This window comes from Lipophrys pholis (genome assembly GCF_963383615.2).
Source record: "Lipophrys pholis genome assembly, chromosome: 11".
In the NCBI taxonomy this organism is placed as follows: Eukaryota; Metazoa; Chordata; class Actinopteri; order Blenniiformes; family Blenniidae; genus Lipophrys; species Lipophrys pholis.
Genome location: NC_137631.1, coordinates 2,371,827 through 2,392,595, shown reverse-complemented (window position 1 = coordinate 2,392,595; position 20,769 = coordinate 2,371,827). Strand labels below are relative to the sequence as shown.

Genomic DNA, 20,769 nt, shown 5'->3' with positions numbered 1-20,769 from the left:
TGGCCTGCTGAGAGGGGGCGTGGCCTGCAAGTCCGGCAGCTTCTTATCGGAGTATGAACAGTCCTGCAGAAAAAGCTTTTCTTTCAGCAGCTGGCTGACGTCACTGCTGAACTTTCTTCTTGTTCTTATGGGTTTAAAAAGGGAGGATGCAGGGGCCTTAACCCCCCCCCCCCCCCCCCCCCCCGTTCTGGCCCCGGGCCATCATAAGGAACAAGGTCATTGGTCCAATAGGAAGTGAAAATGTTGATTGACCGTACCAAACATCCAGTTTTGCTGCTGAGAACAACTTCAATGTTTGAATAGCAGCTTCAACTGTTTTCACCAAAAATGTTTGTGGGGAAAAGCCACATATTTGCTTAGATGAAGAATTTGAATAGAAACTATATAAAGAGGGCGTATTGAGACACATTATGAAAATCGATCCAGAGACGAGGCATGCTAGCTTTTTGTCAGGAAAACATGACGTCATCAGAAAATCTTACCGTCCACAAAGTAATCAGAGTGCCAAAGACCACACAGGTTAAAGTCCAGGAAGAACCTGGCAGAAGACAGAAACAGCTTGGACATGGTCAAACAGTCTTTTCTGTCAAATCCATTCTTTGGTCATCAATTTCAGAGAACTTGTTGGAAAGACTGAAGGAAACACACATTTTCAATGATTTCACGCTTATTTCTGGGAGTATTTAATATTCTAGCGCTCAATTAGGAGACTCTCGTTTATATTTCAGTGTCTTTGTTCATCTGCTAACTTTGCCAGTCCGGAGCCACTAATACACAGATAATCCACTTTATTCTGGTGCTCTATTAATAAGCTGGCTTCAACTCATATGTTGACTCATATGTTGACATGATCAATAGCATGATCAATAGCATGATCGATAGCATGGTCGATAACATGATCAATAACATGTTCAAGAACATGATAGATATATGATAGATAACATGATCAATAACATGATTAATAACTTGATCGATACCATGATCGATAAAATGATTGCTATATGATAGATAAATGATAGATAACATGATCAATAACTTGATCAATAACATTATAGATAACATGATAGATAACATGATCAATAACATGATCGATAACATTATAGAAAACATGATCGATAACATGATCAATAACAGGATCAAGAACATGATCAATAACATGATCAATAACAGGATCAATAACATTATAGATAACATGATCGATAACATGATCAATAACATTATAGAAAACATGATCGATAACATGATCAATAACAGGATCAAGAACATGATCAATAACATGATCAATAACAGGATCAAGAACATGATCAAGAACATGATCAATAACAGGATCGATAACAGGATCGATAACAGGATCGATAACAGGATCAATAACAGGATCGATAACAGGATCGATAACATGATAGGAGTGTGAAGATGCATGTTTCCCTCCACATGAAGTCATGTGACACTTACATGAGCGCGTTGGAGAAGAACCACCTGATCAGTGCTGCGATGCCATAGAAAGGCTGACGGAGGAAAGAAGAAGCACAAGAATATTATTCTTCTCATGGGTGGAGTGAATTTGTTTGTGTTTTAAATGAAAACAATCATATCTACATCATGAAATGTGAATAATTGTATTTACATCAATAGGTGGTGTTGTGGTCACGCCAATGATGTAGTCTCTAACTACGTCAATATTCCAAAATAATTCTACTTCAGGAGGTGTTTCTATTCATCCATTCATCTTCTTTCCCACTAAGTCTGCTTGAAATCAGTGTGATGGAAGGTTAAACATCCCTGTTCCTCCATGATTTCTGGAGCTGATGGAGGCCTCCACCTCCCTGGACGTGTGTGTGTGTGTGTGTGTGTGTGTGTGTGTGTGTGTGTGTGTGTGTGTGTGTGTGTGTGTGTGTGTGTGTGTGTGTGTGTGTGTGTGTGTGTGTGTGTGTGAGCAATTCTTTATTCTATCATAAGATTGAGAACCACAGCTACTTCATTCCTCCACCCTACAGAAACTTCGTTCCTCCACCCTACAGCTACTTCATTCCTCCACCCTACAGAAACTTCGTTCCTCCACCCTACAGCTACTTCATTCCTCCACCTTACAGCTAGTTCAGTCATCCACTTTACAGCTACTTCATTCCTCCACCTGACACAGCTACTTCAATCCTCCACCCTACAGCCACTTCATTCCTCCACCCTAGAGCTACTTCATTCCTCCACCTGACACAGCCACTTCAATCCTCCACCCTACAGCCACTTCATTCCTCCACCCTAGAGCTACTTCATTCCTCCAACCTACATCTACTTCATTACTCTACTACTCCACTTTACACAGCTACTTCATTCCTCCACCTGACACAGCTACTTCATTCCTCCACCCTACAGCTGCCTCATTCCTCCACCCTACACAGCTAGTTAATTCATCCACCCTACACGGCTACTTCATTCCTCCACCCAATAGCTACTTCATTCCTCTAACCCGACCAGCACCACCACCACCACCACCACCCCACCACTATCCACACCACTATCACCACCACTCCACCACCATCCCCATCACCACCACCACCCCACCACCATCACCATCACCATCACCATCACCATCACCATCACCACCACCATCACGACCATTATCACCATCACCATCACCACCATCACCACCATCATGACCATCATCATTATCACCATCACCACCACCACCACCACCACCACCATCATGACCATCATCATTATCACCATCACTATCACCATCACCACCACCACCACCACCATCATGACCATCATCATTATCACCACCACCAGAACCTCCAGAACCTCATCCAAGTATATCCTGTTGTTTCTACCTTAAGAACATTTCCAGACTCTCTCCGTCACTGATTCTGATCAACACACGGCGCTCAGAAGCTCATCCAGACCTTCATCTCGTCCAGGACGCACTACTGTCCTCCTCGTCCTCATCCAGACCTTAATTTCGTCCAGGACGCACTACTGTCCTCCTCGTCCTCATCCAGACCTTCATCTCATCCAGGACGCACTACTGTCCTCCTCGTCCTCATTCAGACCTTCATCTCGTCCAGGACGGACTACTGTCCTCCTCGTCCTCATTCAGACCTTGATCTCCTCCAGGACGGACTACTTCCATGTCCTCCTCATTTGTCCCAACAAGCTCCAGCTGCTAGGATCCTCCTCAGAGTGAGAACATGAAAACATCAGTCCAACATTCCAACCTTTCATTGGCTTCTCATCACAGCCACAATAAATTAGAAAGTCTCTCAGATCACTGATCAATACCAATGATCAACACCTCGGATCACTGATCAACACCTCTGATCACTGATCAATACCACTGATCAATACCTCGGATCACTGATCAATACCTTTATGGAAACACTCCACCTTAAATCAAAGAACTGCTCACTCAGCAAACCCCAAACAACAACACACCCTGCAAATCAACACCTCCTCCATTCTCATAACGCAAACATTTCCTCCACCGCTGCACTCCAACACCACCTCCACCCTCCACAACCAAGCTCCAACACCCCTCCACCCTCCAGAACCAAACTACAACACCACCTCCACCCTCCAGAACCAAGCTCCAACACCCCTCCACCCTCCAGAACCAAACTACAACACCACCTCCACCCTCCACAACCAAGCTCCAACACCCCTCCACCCTCCAGAACCAAACTACAACACCTCCTCCACCCTCCAGAACCAAGCTCCAACACCTCCTCCACTCTCTAAAACGAAGCTCCAACACCTCATCCACCTTCCAGAACCAAGTTCCAACACCCCTCCACCCTCCAGAACCAAGCTCCAGCACCTCCTTGATCCTCCAGAACCAAGCTCCAACACCCCTCCATCCTCCAGAACCAAGCTACAACATCACCTCCACCCTCCAGAATCCCCTCAACCCCCAGAACCAATTTCTCATACCTCCCCCTCCTCCCTCCATAACCAATCTCTCATACCTCCTCCTCCTCCCTCCAGAACCAATCTCTCATACCTCCTCCTCCTCCCTCCAGAACCAATCTCTCATACCTCCTCCTCCCACCATAACCAATCTCTCATACCTCCTCCTCCCTCCAGAACCAATCTCTCATACCTCCTCCTCCTCCCACCATAACCAATCTCTCATACCTCCTCCTCCCTCCAGAACCAATTTCTCATACTTCCTCCACCCTACAGAACCATTTTCCGTAATATGGAGGATCGGGCCTATTGTGATGTTGCCCCACTGTGGAACTCCCGATCCCCCCACCTCAGGATCCAAAGACTGGAGCTGCTTTAAAAAAATCACTTGAAGACTTAAATTTTTTAAAAGGCTTTTAACTCACAGTATGGAGTCGTTTTAAATGTGTAATCGTAAACGTTGCTTCTTTTATTACTTTGTCCTCGTAGCACCTTCAGATTTCTTTGAAATGAAGATGTATTACAAATAGATTGTAGAATAATAATAATAATAATTATTATTAATAATTAATAATAATATAATAATAATAATAATTATTATTAATAATAATTATAATTATTAATAATAATAATAATTGATCTTATAATAATAATAATAATAATAATAATAATAATAATAATAATAATAATAATAATAATAATAATTATTATTATTATTATTATTATTATTATTATTATTATTATTATTATTATTATTATATATTGTCAAACTAAATCCAGGAGGAAACCTCTGTGATCTTGACAGGTGATGCAGCAGAACATGAAAAGCTACTCACACTGAGCAGAGGTCGAGCACTGCTGGCATGATGGTGGCTGTTCTTACACATGGCCTGGTAGTCAAACAGGGACACCCTGTCAACACACAGTCATTTGGATTTTTATTAGAGATAAAAGGGGAATGAATAAAAAGAGAGATGAGCTCGTCTTACTTCTTGAACATCCCCATCTTGATGAGAGAAGCCATGACTGACCCGTCCACCGCACCGAAGAATCGACCCACCTGAGAAGACAACGTGAAGGTAGAGGTCACAGCTCTCTCCTTATGAAAGCTTTACAGGGGGAAGGTTCCGCTCCTCTGCTTTCAGGTCCAGAACAATTAGGATTCTGACAGCAGGGGAGTTCCTCTTTGAATTTTGAGATGGCATGAAGTTCCTTCTGACCCGAACACAAATGACCAGATTAACATGCTGTTTGTGGCAGCATTTAGCTAACCCCATACCTGCTTCCCTACCGTGTGAGCTACATGCAGTGTGTGGCAGCGTGTAGCAGCGTGTGGCTCGCTACAATGTTAGCTACATGCAGCGTGTAGCAGTATGTAGCAGCGTGTAGCAGTGTGTAGCAGTATGTAGCAGCGTGTAGCAGCGTGTGGCTCGCTACAATGTTAGCTACATGCAGCGTGTAGCAGTATGCAGCAGTATGTAGCAGCGTGTAGCAGTATGTAGCAGTATGTAGCAGCGTGTAGCAGCGTGTGGCTCGCTACAATGTTAGCTACATGCAGCGTGTAGCAGTATGTAGCAGCGTGTAGCAGTATGTAGCAGCGTGTAGTGCGTGTGGCTCGCTACAATGTTAGCTACATGCAGCGTGTAGCAGTATGCAGCAGTATGTAGCAGTATGTAGCAGCGTGTAGCAGTGTGTAGCAGTATGCAGCAGTATGTAGCAGCGTGTAGCAGCGTGTAGCAGTATGTAGCAGCGTGTAGCAGTGTGTAGCAGTATGCAGCAGTATGTAGCAGCATGTAGCAGTATTCAGCAGTATGTAGCAGTGTGTAGCAGTATGTAGCAGCGTGTAGCAGTGTGCAGCAGTATGTAGCAGTGTGTAGCAGTATGTAGCAGTGTGTAGCAGTATGTAGCAGCGTGTAGCAGTGTGCAGCAGCATGTAGCAGTGTGTAGCAGTATGTAGCAGCGTGTAACTCGCTACAATGTTAGCTACGTGCATACGTTTTTGGAATCAAACTTGCTGTTTTATTAATGAGCACAACGGTGAATGAAATGTCGACTCTTCTGTGTGAAAAACTCCCAAATCCTTCAAGCTTTACTGTTAATTCTGGTTATTTTAATTAAAATATTAATTCCAAAAGAATAGTTTTGTAAACTCATGAGACTGATGGAACTGAACTGTCATTTCCTGTTAAGCAGGTGGAGCTCTCCAGGTATCTGATACAGGGTCAGATTACATTTTCAACAGAACTTATAAACTTTGATGACTATGAATCATTATCAGCAGCCAAACTGCCACAACCAACATAACCGATGATCCTTTTGAGGTAAGAAATCCCTCCACACTCACATCTAAACCCTCTCCCATCCATTTCACCTGGTTCCTGCTCCTCAGTCGTATCTCTGTGTTCCCTGCTGGTTTTTGGTTTTTAACCCCCCCTGGACAACAAATTCTTCAAGAACTTGTCGATCTGCTTTTTTGGTCCAGCTTCACCCAAGACACTCGGTCACATTTCCACCACGACTCGGAGGGATTGAACCAGCTTGACTGTAACTGGTCGTTAATCTGTTGCTTTGAGTCGGTCGGCCTTGTTAGAGGTCAGCGTGGCCTGAACGCCACGTCCAGCTTTCCCACTGGATGAAGGTAGAAGCTGCAGTCCATCACAGGACAAACACACAAACAATCGCTTCCACACATCACAGACAGTTTACAGACACCAAGTCAACCTGGACAGAGAGAAAACCAAAGTCCACCAACACACAGGGGAAAACATGCAAACTCATTGAAATGTGCTCAGCATTCACGCTACAGCAGAGGAATGGAACCGCGGCACCCTGCTGCTGTCCCGGCTCAGGAATGAGCCGCAGGAACGGCCGCATCGCGGTTTGTTTTTAACGAACCAGACGTGGCCAGTAAACCACCTGAGCAGGAAGGACCTGTCAAAGCTGCTGTTTGTTATTAATATTTGAATGAATCGTCCTCAAAGGAAGTGGGGTGTGATAAATGAGCTGTATGAAGTGGGGCATGGTTCTACGTGATGATCATCCCCTGCAGCGGCTCTTCAGATAACGTCTCTCACGGCTTCACACCTCCACAGCTCGCCTGGCCTCTGGGGACAATTTGGGCTGTTTCCAGCAAAAAGCATGTTCCTGCAAAACCCCGAGCTCAGCAAAACAGTGAAGAGGCACTTCATCATCATATCTGCTGAGAGGGAAAGTATGGAATCACAGGAGTGCCAAAATTAAAAGGAAATAAATGTGGAACTACAAAGAGAATCAATAATACAAACAATATACGAAGGTAGTCGTATTCATTTTCTATCTTGTCTTTGCTTATTTCCTTTTGTCAATGCGTCTCCTGTTTTGTCTTTGTCTTTTCCATTTGCTTTTTGTCATTGTATTTACAAAAGACAAAAGCAATACATTGCAAATCAGCTCGGGTCTTTCTGTTCAGGGGGACTCGTCCATACCTGTAGACAGGTACCACAGTGTATCACCTTCATCAGCGTTAAGTTGCTTCGCTGTGGGAGAAATAAACTTTCCCCTGAAGAGGGAGGAAACATATTTTAGGCCACGGGAGACAAGGGCACGAGTTTTTAAACATTTAGTTTATTTTCTTTGATTCCTCTGACCCCTAAAAGACTCGTCCACCGGTCCAAAAAAGACAAACAAACAAGGAACGGGGAGAGTTTAACTGAAAGACGGTGTGACGGCTCGGCCAAACCAAACAAACAGGTGCAGCGACGACCCAACCCTGTCCAGGGCCGTAGAACCAGTACCGACACCGGGCTAAGAAAGAAAGCACAAACCCAGACTAGACCCAGACTAGGCCCAGACTAGGCCCAGACTAGACCCATACTAGACCCATACTAGACCAAGACTAGGCCCAGACTAGACCCAGACTAGGCCCAGACTAGACACAGCCTAGACCCAGACTAGGCCCAGACTAGACCCAGACTAGACCCAGACTAGGCCCAGACTAGACCCAGAGGTAAAAATAAAAAGTGAAAACAGTACGGCCGGTACAGCCTCGGGGGGGTGGCACAGTGTGCGGCACCACTCTCCCCCCTGGATAGACCAGCTCTCCTGCAGCTCTTCCAACTATCCCCCCTGGATAGACCAGCTCTCCTGCAGCTCTTCCAACTACCCCCCCTCAATAAACCAGCTCTCCTGCAGCTCTTCCACCTGTCCCCCCTCAATAAACCAGCTCTCCTGCAGCTCTTCCAACTATCCCCCCTGGCTAGACCAGCTCTCCTGCAGCTCTTTGTACAGTATTGATGGGGTTTTGTGAATAAATGTAAATTGAGCAGGATTCAACAAGTTGCAACTCTCCCTTTTTATTTCCTATTGACCACTGAGAAAAAAAAATCACAAATATCATTTCAAAATATTTGAACACTTTGAGGACTTGATGACAGAATTACTTCCCCAAAAAGTTGAGACGGGACAACAGGAACCAAGGAAAGTGAGAAAAACTTTAACTGGCAGCAGGTCACTAAGTATGTTTTAAAAGTACAGGCTATAAAAACAGACCAACGAAAGGTGTTTTATTGCCAAAGTAACGTTTTCATAATATTACCTTCATATCTTTCTCAGTGATTAACATGTGAAACATCTGATAGGCTAAAGAGACAACAGCATGGATTATAATCTAACAAATACCTGGTAAAGATTTTGGTATGCCGATATTTGTGCCTCTGTCCTGACATCTGTAAGTGTGTACATTGATTTTTAGTACACAGATTTGTCTGTGACTTGAATACTATACATTTACTATGATTTATGCAAGTACAGTGTGTTTGGTGTGTGTGTGTATGGAGACATGAGAGAATGTGTGTCAGTTTCCACCTGGTCTCTCAGGTGTCTGGAGCCGGTCCACCGCGGACAGGGACTCCGTCCAGAGAGAGGACAGAGAACAAACTGCAGATACCTTGATCTGAAGCTCAGGACGAAACTGAAATCCACATGGAGGGGCGTCTGTGTGTGTGTGTGTGTGTGTGTGTGTGTGTGTGTGTGTGTGTGTGTGTGTGTGTGCGCCCTGGTGTAATGGCTCTTACCACAGTTAATCCACTGAGCAGCTGTCACATGGACAGCTGCTCACAGCACATGGCTGCCTTCACTGCTTACATGGACGCTACACAAACAAAAGCATCGATGGTACCAAACAATTAAGTGATTGCAGTTTATTTGGGACCTTCAACAATGGGATTAATTTCACCCATATTGGATGTGATGACCTCCTACTCTGAATCCTCAGACACTATCGTCAGTGTTTCTGCAGCTATAACAGTTTATACTCTTCCCCACTCTTCCTCAAGACTTTCCCGGAGCACTGCTGGGCAGACTGGCTTCGCCTGCTGGGAAATCGTTGAAATTGAAATTAAAACAAGTCAAAGAGAACTGAGGAGACACTTTCTAAAATAATAATAATAATAATAATAATAATAATAATAATAATAATAATAATAATAATAATAATAATAATAGTAATGGATTTATATAGAGCTTTTTTCAGGCTGACTCAAAGCCATTCGTCGAACCATTAGTCATGCCCACCAGTGATGCTAAGCTACGTTGTAGCCTCAGCTGCCCCGTCCTCAGTACTTGACGTCCCTTTATGATTTTTAACATCAGATTTCAGCATAAATGATCAAAAAAACATCAGCAGTCATGATGCTGATCAAAAGTACACTAAAGACAAACTGAGGACTGATGTCCTCATCGTCAGTCTCCACAGGAAGACCAGGTGAGGTTGATGGAGGAGGTGAGGAGAGAACAGGTGAGGTTGATGGAGGAGGTGAGGAGAGACCAGGTGTGGTTAATGGAGGAGGTGAGGAGAGACCAGGGGAGGTTGATGGAGGAGAGACCAGGTGAAGTTGATGGAGGAGAGACCAGGTGAAGTTGATGGAGGAGGAGAGGAGAGACCAGGTGTGGTTAATGGAGGAGGTGAGGAGAGACCAGGGGAGGTTGATGGAGGAGGTTTGGAGAGACCAGGGGAGGTTGATGGAGGAGGTTTGGAGAGACCAGGGGAGGTTGATGGAGGAGAGACCAGGGGAGGTTGATGGAGGAGGTTTGGAGAGACCAGGGGAGGTTGATGGAGGAGAGACCAGGGGAGGTTGATGGAGGAGGTTTGGAGAGACCAGGGGAGGTTGATGGAGGAGAGACCGGAGGAGGTTTGGAGAGACCAGGGGAGGTTGATGGGGGAGGTTTGGAGAGACCAGGTGTGGTTGATGGAGGAGAGACCAGGTGTGGTTGATGGAGGAGGTGAGGAGAGAACAGGTGAGGTTGATGGAGGAGGTGAGGAGAGACCAGGTGTGGTTAATGGAGGAGGTGAGGAGAGACCAGGGGAGGTTGATGGAGGAGGTTTGGAGAGACCAGGGGAGGTTGATGGAGGAGAGACCAGGTGTGGTTGATGGAGGAGAGACCAGGTGAAGTTGATGGAGGAGAGACCAGGTGAAGTTGATGGAGGAGGAGAGGAGAGACCAGGTGTGGTTAATGGAGGAGGTGAGGAGAGACCAGGGGAGGTTGATGGAGGAGAGACCAGGGGAGGTTGATGGAGGAGGTTTGGAGAGACCAGGGGAGGTTGATGGAGGAGAGACCAGGGGAGGTTGATGGAGGAGGTTTGGAGAGACCAGGGGAGGTTGATGGAGGAGAGACCGGAGGAGGTTTGGAGAGACCAGGGGAGGTTGATGGAGGAGGTTTGGAGAGACCAGGTGTGGTTGATGGAGGAGAGACCAGGTGTGGTTGATGGAGGAGGTTTGGAGAGACCAGGGGAGGTTGATGGAGGAGGTTTGGAGAGACCAGGGGAGGTTGATGGAGGAGGTTTGGAGAGACCAGGTGTGGTTAATGGAGGAGGTGAGGAGAGACCAGGGGAGGTTGATGGAGGAGGTTTGGAGAGACCAGGTGAAGTTCTAATCCAGATGTCTCTCTCAGGTAAGGCCTTTCTATTTCAGCAAAATGAGTCCAAAACCACAGACTGCATGGATCACAGTACCGTGGCTGACAGTGGACGTGTGTGAGAACTGAACTGTATTTGAAGGACAGATTTTCTACCAACAGAAAACATTTGGTGTATAATGGAGCAAGCAATCTACAGAACAGAAAACCTCAGAATGTTGAGCATGTAGAATCCTGCATCAGACAAATGTGGAACAAGATCTTTTTCTGAACATCCCAGCAACTGCTCTTCTCAATCCTGAGACATTGAGACAAGGCAGAGGACACGCTCCACAGTGGTAAACATGGCCTGTGTCAACAGGACGTGGTCGACTGTCTCACTGTCAACGTCTCACTTCTTACGTATGTTCCCCTGGGAAGATATACAGGTTGAGGAGATATGTTGACCTTGAACACGGTGTCACAATCGATTGAGAAATCCAACAATTCACCGACAGGAGACCTGCAGCACACAGATCAGCTCAGTTGACTTCATGTCAAATACAAGTATGGAATGATAGTGAGAGGATGAGCTGAGATGTGGTGTCGTAGATTGGACGGGTCACAAGCAAAGTCTTCTTCTTCTGGAGACTCACACTGTGAGACTGTACACAAACACACTCACACGCACGCACGCACGCATGCACGCACGCACGCGCACACACACACACACACACGCACACACACTCACAGACTCATGCACGCACGCAATTGCACACAAACACACACACGCACAGACACACACACACGCACGCATACACACACACACGCACAGACACACACACACGCACACACACACTCACACACACGCACGCACGCACGCACATACACACACTCGCACGCACGCACGCTCACACGCACGCACGCTCACACACACACACACACACACACACACACACACACACACACACACACACACACACACACACACACACACACACACACACACACACACACACACACACACACACACACACACACACACACAGATTAACAGCCTACAACCATCCAGATGTTGTTTGTGTGCAGGAGGAATGATCCGCAGAGCCGCCACCGCACTGAGCGCTCTGCTTGCAGGTTGAGCAGATGGGAACTGCCTCCATCCTGGAACTCGTCACAAATTCTTCAAAAATCTGCTCCGTGACTCCGAACAGTTCCAACAGGTCTGAGATCGAAAGCAAGATGCTGGGATGTTTCCTCCTAAATGTCCCTTGATCCAGACAAACAGTAACTCTATTCATCCAGTTGTAGTCCAGGTTGGTTCATTTAATGCTGAGCTTCACAATAATGCTGTTTGTGGCAGAGCTTCCTGCCTGTTGGGTCAGACTGAACCAACCAGCCTTCAGTCTCTGTGTGCATTGATGAGACTGGTTCATCCAGGTCCTCTTGGTATTCCTTCCTGGGAATACTTCATGTCGGTACTTTTGGGAGGCACATCTCACGCTGTTGTTTTAGAGAAGCTGTGAGTCTTTATGAGTCACTGTCATAGTTTTACTTCCCCACTCCGTCTATCAACACATCAGGTTAGAGATATACTAGTGCCTTGCTGGATGTCACAGGCACTGGTTTGGGAGACAGGGACCTTTCTGTGGTCATTTATCATGACGAGTGGCTGTAATGCTCATGTGGAGGTATCAGAGGTCTACTTCAAACGAGACATGAGCAACATCAATGTTGTCCATGACAAAACCAGTCCATTATAGTTCCTGTGTCATGAAAACCATCCCCATCACTTTTCTCATTTTAATCTGATCCAACCTTTGCAGGGAGACGAGTCACCTCAACAGTTCCACTGATGAAACATCTGGTCAAGTTCCTGAACACACGAAGATCAGGAAATCCCCTTGAAGGTTCCATCTACAGTAGAAGTCTCCACCTCCAGTCCTGCATGTTTTAGCCGTCTCCCTGCTTCATCACACCTCAATCTAATGACCATGTCTTCACCAAGCTTCTCACAAACACAAGTAATGAGCTTCATATCAATCAGGTGTGTGAAAGAGACGTAAACCAAGCGGGACGGATGCTCTCCAGAGGCCTGAACTACGACGCTGGATTTTCTCTTATGGAGGTAACTTCAGGATTAACTCTGGTTTTCTCTTATCTAGGTAACTTCAGGATTAACTCTGGTTTTCCGTACTATGGCGCTCGCTCACTTCTCACCAGGATAAATCACCTGGTAACTGATGCTGAAAGTCTAACCTGCTCCAGAGCAGGATATGTTCCGGATAAAAGGTCAGAGCTCCACCTCCTGACCAATCAGATCTCTTGGAAAATGCCCCGCCCATTCTTAAATGATGGTGATTGGTGGGCAGGTTCAGCACTGAGCTGCAGCAGAGAGGAGAAATTAATTTAGATCTTTTTGACATAATAAAATAAATCCTGGTCTCTGAGGCTCTGAAGGAGGTTTTGGTTCTTGACTTGTTCCAGGTCTGTTTATCTCCACGAGGGTTGATCTGGAATAATGAGCTTAATGATCACACCTGACAGAACTGCAGAAACATGAATTTATGGAACGCAGAACTACTCCTGTCGTCATGGTGATGAATTAATATTCCAACATAAAACACAAGAGAAACTCAAAACAAGTGATGGAGAATGTAAAGTAAAAGAAGAGCAGTGAGGAAGTTCAGCCTGGAACCTTTCTGCTGGAATAAAGTGAAACTGAGTGATCACAGTGCTGTTCCTTTATATCACTGATAAATTAATCTGGTATAATCTCACCAAGTCGGGATTAACAAGTCAGGAATGTTCTGGCTTTGGCTGCAGCAGCAGTGTTGCTTTTAGCTGCTGGATGTGTTTGAATTCTTCATAATCTCAGAGATTAACTGCTCCTTCTGTAATCTGGAAACTGCTCTGTAGAGTTTCTCTGTGTGTGATTGGTCAGATGCTGCAAGCTCCGCCCCTTTCATGTGAACACTCACACGTAGGTCTGGGTTGAACTAGTCAGTTGATAACCTGCTTGGTAGAAACGGTGATCAGGATCCAAAGTGTCTGGATCAGTCAACCAGGAAACAGAGTCCTGGATATGTTGGTCAGGTTCCTAGTACAGGCCTCTGGGTTCCTAGTACAGGCCTCAGGGTTCCTAGTACAGGTCTCTGGGTTCCTAGTAAGGGCCTCAGGGTTCCTAGTACAGGCCTCTGGGTTTGTAGTACAGGCCTCAGGGTTCCTAGTACAGGCCTCTGGGTTCCTAGTACAGGCCTCAGGGTTCCTAGTACAAGCCTCTGGGTTTGTAGTACAGGCCTCAGGGTTCCTAGTACAGGCCTCTGGGTTCCTAGTACAGGTCTCTGGGTTCCTAGTAAGGGCCTCAGGGTTCCTAGTAAGGGCCTCAGGGTTCATAGTACAGGCCTCTGGGTTCATAGTACAGGCCTCTGGGTTCCTAGTACAGGCCTCAGGGTTCCTAGTACAGGCCTCCGGGTTTGTAGAACAGGCCTCAGGGTTCCTAGTACAGGCCTCTGGGTTCCTAGTACAGGCCTCTAGAGTCACAGCTTTTCCTACCATGAACACAGAGATGTTGAGCAAGTGTTTTGGGATTTATCCGCTCAGACAGTGTCAAAAATTGGGTGTTTGATTGAGAAACATTTGCTTCATGTGGATGGACCTGCGAACCAATAAGAAACTTCAAGCTGTCTCTGTGAGGACACGGCCTTCAGGAGGATCCGTCGATTCCGATGTGCAGTTACAAGTGTTCTTGGTGCATTGTGGTGGGGTCTTCTTACCTCGTTCCTCTCTTTGGACAGCAAGATGAAGCCGTTGTTGTCGACCAGGAAACAGTTGAGATCCTGAACAAGAAGCAGCAGAAGAGCGCCGTTTATTTCCCATTGTCATGCGCTCATGTTGTGGGAGGAGTTACAGACACTGGGGAGGGTACGTACGGAGCTCTCACAGCTGAGTGGACACACACCTTCGATGTTGGAACACTGTCAGACAGATAAAGCGTTGAGAGGCATTTCCAAATCAAAGTACAATAGAAAATAAACATTTTAAACAGGTCTACTTACGTCTGTGTCGCTGGGCTGGAAGAACCGTGATAGACGATGAAAGAAAACAAAGACTTTTAGTGAAACAGTGAAGATAATCAATTCTCAACACATTACAGGGCTTCGTTAGAGATATGGAGAACTTTAAGTGACCAAAGAAACTGATTTTACGAAGCATCTTTACAATGAAACAAGAGACCAAGCTGATTTTCCAGTGTGATGTTTGGAATACCCACACATTCCCGGACCAACACAACATTTAGATCCATGGTTTTAACAGAAGTAGTCAAAATGACCAATGGAGATTAAAAACCTGCCTTGATATTAAGTTAACTGGAACTGGCTCCATTGTCCAGAGAGCATGAACTTCAGTAGATGGATCTCTCTGAGTCACAGTGGATCCCCAAGGTCTCACAACAATTCACTTCCTCCACATTTTGTTGGGTTACAGCCTCATTCCAACTGCATTAAATTCACTTTTTCTCTCAGAATTTGACACATAACATCCCATAATGACAACCTGAAAAAAGTTTTGGGGAAATTTTTGCCAATTTATCAAAGATAATAAACTAAGAAATCACATGTACGCAAGTATTCCCAGCCTTTGCTCAGTACTTTGCTGAATACTTTGGCAGCAGTTCCTCCTCCAGGCTTTGTGAAGATGAACCCGCCAGCTGGACCCCCCCCCCCCCTCCGTTCTGTTTGGTTTATTCTTCTGTTCAGTTTGGTTTATTCCTCCGTTCAGTTTGGTTTATTCTTCTGGTCAGTCTGGATAAAGTTTGCTGACAGTACTAGGGTGGTAGGCCTCTTCAGTGAATTGGGTAATTGGATGAAATTATGTGAAGTGGTCCTGTCCAGCTCTGGTTGGTCCAGTCTAGTCCAGTCCGGCTCTGGTTGGTCCAGTCTGGTCCAGTCCGGCTCTGGTTGGTCCAGTCTGGTCCCGTCCAGCTCTAGTTGGTCCAGTCTGGCTCTGGTTGGACCAGTCTGGTCCAGTCCAGCTCTGGTTGGTCCAGTCTGGCTCAGTCCGGCTCTGGTTGGTCCAGTCTGGCTCTGGTTGGTCCAGTCTGGTCCTGTCTGGCTCTGGTTGGACCAGTGTGAGGGTGTGTTAGAAAAGTGCTAAATAATTGAAATCCATTTACAACAACGAGACCTAGTACAGGCAGGAGGTCCAACATCTGGTAGGGTGGTGTAGGGTGGTGTGCAGACAGCGACCGACTCAGTGTACGCCAAGCACATGCAGAGAAGACCATGGACATCAGCCACCCAGGACCCTCCCTGTTTGTCCCACTGCCACCCAGGACCCGACTGCCACCCTGGACCCTCCCTGTTTGTCCCACTGCCACTCAGGACCATCTCTGTTTGTCCCACTGCCACCCAGGACCCTCCCTGTTTGTCCCACTGCCACCCGGGACCCTCCCTGTTTGTCCCACTGCTGTCAGGAACAGGTACCGTGCCATCAAAACATGGACGAACAGGCTAAGGTAAAGCTTTTTCCCAGAGCTCTAGCTTCCATCACACCTCCTCCCTCTATCTCTCCTCCACTCACAAACATGCACCACCCAGAGCTGGATGTCTTACCCCCCCACCCCCACAGCATATGGTCCATCATTTAGATAATTCCCATAAGGAACTGAACAGATTCTTTGCAGTTATTTTAATCAAGACATGGTGTAAAGTTTGTGATCAAGGTCACTATGATGCTTTTAAACACATGTTGCCATGTTTCAATTGTCCTCTGGGACGTGAATGTCAAATGGGTTAAAACATTTTTTATTAGCGTACTTCTTTATTAAGATTTACATTTTTTAACACATTTGTTTCATAACTGTTAACTTTCCATAGTTTTATAGTTGATTAAAAATCAGCATGTTAGACTTTGCATGGTGGTGCACAAGTGTATTCCATCGCCTCACTTTCAACAAGCAGGTGTAACATATGTTACATAACAATTTATATTCTCTCTACAGTGCTGTATTTTATTCATCACCATATCCCTCCCAACTCATAGCTCTAATAACACCTGATTCCTTGAGCTGCTGCTTTAAAAATGATAATAGATGGTGTAGTAGAATGTTACAGAGACAGAAAGGTTTCTTCTAAAGATATCAGGAAGACGACAACAGGAGACGTCACAGAGAAATCCAGCAAACGGTGGGAGAAGAGTGAGTTCAGGTGGAAACCAGAGGCTCAAGTGAAGGATGTGTTGTGTAAGTGAGGCGAGTTAATGCTGCTTAAATACATTAATTCTGCCTGGAGCAGCTGTCAGCTTCTGTTAATAACATTATACTCCTGCTCCTCCTCCTGCTCCACCTCCTGTTCCTCCTCCTGCTCCTCCTCTCTGCTCCTCCTCCTGCTCCTCCTCCTGTTCCTCCTCTCTGCTCCTCCTCTCTGCTCCTCGTCCTCCTCTCTGCTCCTCCTCCTCTTCCTCCTCCTGCTCCACCTCCTGTTCCTCCTCTCTACTCCTCCTCCTGTTCCTCCTCGCTGCTCCTCCTCTCTGCTTCTCCTACTGCTCTTCTTCCTGCTCCTCCTCCTGCTCCACCTCCTGTTCCTCCTCTCTGCACCTCCTCCTGTTCCTCCTCTCTGCACCTCCTCTCTGCTCCTCCTCTCTGCTCATCCTCCTGCTCCTCCTCTCATATGGAAACTTTCTGGCCTCCAGCTCCAGACACAAACATCAAGGTGTGTGTGTGTGTGTGTGTGTGTGTGTGTGTGTGTGTGTGTGTGTGTGTGTGTGTGTGTGTGTGTGTGTGTGTGTGTGTGTGTGTGTGTGTGTGTGTGTGTGTGTGTCAGGGCTTGACAGTAGAGATTTGGAGCAGATTAAGTGTTTTCAACTTTTAACTTGCCCGAAGTTTAATGTAAAATCTCTAAGCTTGGCTAAAGTATGAATTCGACCATTAAATACAGTAAAATGTTTCTGTAATGTTCCAATGTTCCAATTAAATATTACTACACAAACCTAGTAGGATTTCACAAATTATTTTTACAGTTTAACTTCTTTCCACGAGAGTATCCGTGCAGGTTCTGACGTAGTACTGAAACATTTAAACATTTAGCCTCTCAGAGTTCATTTACATATTTAATTTATTTACACATTAACAGAGTCATTTCAGTTACCTTAGAATAGTTGAAAACAACTGTGTAATTATATACAAGTACTGCGTTAATGATTTATAGGGAAGAATTAAATTCTTGTATATACTCGAGAATAAATGACAAAAAATAAATTGTAGTATCATACATTAACTGATATTATTCAGTGACGAGAGTACACCAATAAAAAGACACAAACTGACATGACAGAGTGCAGTACTGTAAAACACAAACTGACAAAATGTGGATCCAGTTTGTCACTGAAATATTTTGAAAACAAGTATTGAAGCACAATTCATGAACATTCAGACGTTCTTATTTCAGGATTCTGATGGAGGGACAGCTTCAGGAACTTGCTCATCTGCACTGCAGTAGGGAAGCACCGAGCCACGTTGTTTCACTTTTGATCCTGATACTTAAATTTGTATATCTGCAGATACGATTCAGATACCAGAGCTCTGTTTAAATTAATATTATTATTATCATTAATGTTGATTTTATATGAGGCTGTAATAAACTCCTCTCTACAGTAAAGTATAAAATATAGTAATATATACATGTTTTCTCTCAAGAGACAACTTGAGGTTAGTATCAGGACAGAAAAGGAAGCAGTACAAAGTACTTTTGTTCCATGTGGACAATGTGGGGGTCTGCGTGACGTCATCATCTCATAATAAACTAGTTATTATATCTTTAAAACCTCAGAATCACTTTATTAATTCCTCTGGAAATGATCTAGCAACGCAGCACAAACAGCAGCGCTTCCAGCTCGAACACAACATGAATGATTGGGACTATTTTCAGGGAGTTTAGCGCGGAGTAGGACGCAGCTTCATGGAGGTGTGAATCGCCTGCGGACAGCCTGGAGGAGCTGCTGTTCATTGTTTTGATGGTGCGGTCAGTGCCGCTCTCCTCGGAGAGCTGGAGTTTTAAAACGATGACGTCTGGTTGCAGAGCGCCGCCTCGCTGTATAACTGCTTTGTGGACATCCACGTTGCTGTGTTGCTTTGCTATCATCCACGTTGCTGCGTTGCTTTGCTATCATCCACGTTGCTGTGTTGCTTTGTGGTGTTCTGAGTGTAAAATCCGTCCAAACAGCAACATGTTGCCATGAAAAGTTGGATAGCACAGTGCTACTTCCCTAGCCTGCTCGCTGGCTGCAAACTGTGGACTGGATTTCCTGACTCATTCCTCCTGGTCTCATTGAGACCCGCCTCCCTTCAGGAAATCCAGTCCACAGTTTGCAGCCAGCGAGCAGAGCAGCAGCAGGGAAACACTGTGGAGTCATTTCAGCAACGGTGAAGCAGACGAGGCTTCATGGATCAGAAATCTCCGCAGGTCGGATCGGAAATTTCCGATCTGTGAATTATGTTGATATCGGAACCCGATCCCGGATCGGATCGGCCCCATTCCTAAAAACTACAAGCCCGTTCAGGCAAGGTGGGCAGATGACTCACTTGCCCGAGCAAAGCTTTTAACAGCCCCAGACGGTCGGACAAGCCTTAATGCCCTGAGTCTATTTATTTTTTAAATAACCGACCAAAATCTGTTGTAGTATTTTAAAGAAGAACTTTTGGATCAAATATTCAGACATGTGAAATAAATAACTCTCTGCTTTATTCATTTACTTTAATGGAGTCCCACCATGAGTTTCAGTCCGTCTCAGACAGTTTTGTACTTTATCAAATTGTCACTGTACGTAAGGTTTTTCAGTTTTCAGTACTCATGTACGTATTTATACTGCCATGAACACAAATTGACAGTGAAAGGCTCAGAGCAGCTGGAGGGAACGGCCAAACACACTGAAGCAGCAGCATTCATGATTGAACACCCAGTTTCTTTCAAAAATATTGGTCTTTCTAAAATCAAACTTCTAAAAAGCAGTGTGCTTTATAAAAGGACCATCCACCTTATTGCCCTTTGGTTGATTAAAACAATATATTTTGACTCAATACGATGACGTCTGTCTCATAACTACTAATTAAGATGTTTGTACAAATCTAATCTGAAAATATGTAAAACACGTGTGTGCATTCATGAAGGTGAATATGACAATGCACCAAAATAAAAGCATCAAGGTAACTTTAAAAGCTTTTGTGTATTAAGAATATTCCAACTCCTATTGTTGTACTGTCGAAGGGTCATGAATACAGACATGATTGTGCAGCTTTGCTTTGCACTTTGAGTGATTTGGTGAACAGACCTGCCGACTCTGAAGAGTCACAACAGGTTGAAGACTAGAGGGGGACAACACAGAAGACAGCCTGTAAATATGTGCGGTGGACGCAGGCTGAAGAAATGTCTTCCGCCAAATGGGTTAAAAGATGTTTAAGTTCAACCAATGACTTTTTTTCTGTGTAACTGAAGTCAATGTTTCAGCAGATGTGTGAGTCCAGCAGTTACCTGCTTTGCGATGGCCCAGAACCTCTTTTCCAACAAATCCAAGGACATCTGCACCCCGATTGCTAAAAATAGAAAACACACACATCATTAAGTCAGACACAGGACAGGAGGAGGAGCTGGACACTTTGCTTTGTTTGTGGACGAAGGATGGAGGACATGAAATCGATTGGACCTTGGGTTGACCTCTGTGGTGTCTGACGCTAACGAGGGGCTATGAACAGTGACAAGCTCCCTGCAGGACGGGAACTCCTTCAGTCCTGCAGCACTCGGCTGAAGGAGCAGCAACGAGCGGCACTGAGCGGCACTGAGCAGGACTGAGCGGCACAGAGTGGCACTGAGCGGCACTGAGCGGCGCTGAGCGGCACAGAGCAGCACTGAGTGGCACTGAGCAGCACTGAGTGGCACTGAGCAGCACTGTTTTATCAATTTTATCAATATGCTGTTTCCATGTTAGTTTCTCATCCAGCCACAT

At 45.5% G+C, this 20,769-nt stretch overlaps 1 protein-coding gene across 1 annotated transcript in view; it reads right to left on the bottom strand.

The window, feature by feature from the left end:
• LOC308116513 (voltage-dependent calcium channel subunit alpha-2/delta-4-like) overlaps positions 1 to 20,769 on the bottom strand; it is a gene marked incomplete at both ends in the record, with an annotated part of 24,119 nt that extends 3,350 nt beyond the window's left edge. Inside the window, 8 exons of the mRNA XM_080474762.1 lie at positions 483 to 538; positions 1,453 to 1,505; positions 4,737 to 4,812; positions 4,890 to 4,960; positions 14,547 to 14,609; positions 20,098 to 20,106; positions 20,298 to 20,359; positions 20,523 to 20,769. Coding sequence (XP_080330888.1) covers positions 483 to 538; positions 1,453 to 1,505; positions 4,737 to 4,812; positions 4,890 to 4,960; positions 14,547 to 14,609; positions 20,098 to 20,106; positions 20,298 to 20,359; positions 20,523 to 20,769 — 637 coding nt within the window. The remainder of the gene's footprint in view (positions 1 to 482; positions 539 to 1,452; positions 1,506 to 4,736; positions 4,813 to 4,889; positions 4,961 to 14,546; positions 14,610 to 20,097; positions 20,107 to 20,297; positions 20,360 to 20,522) is intronic.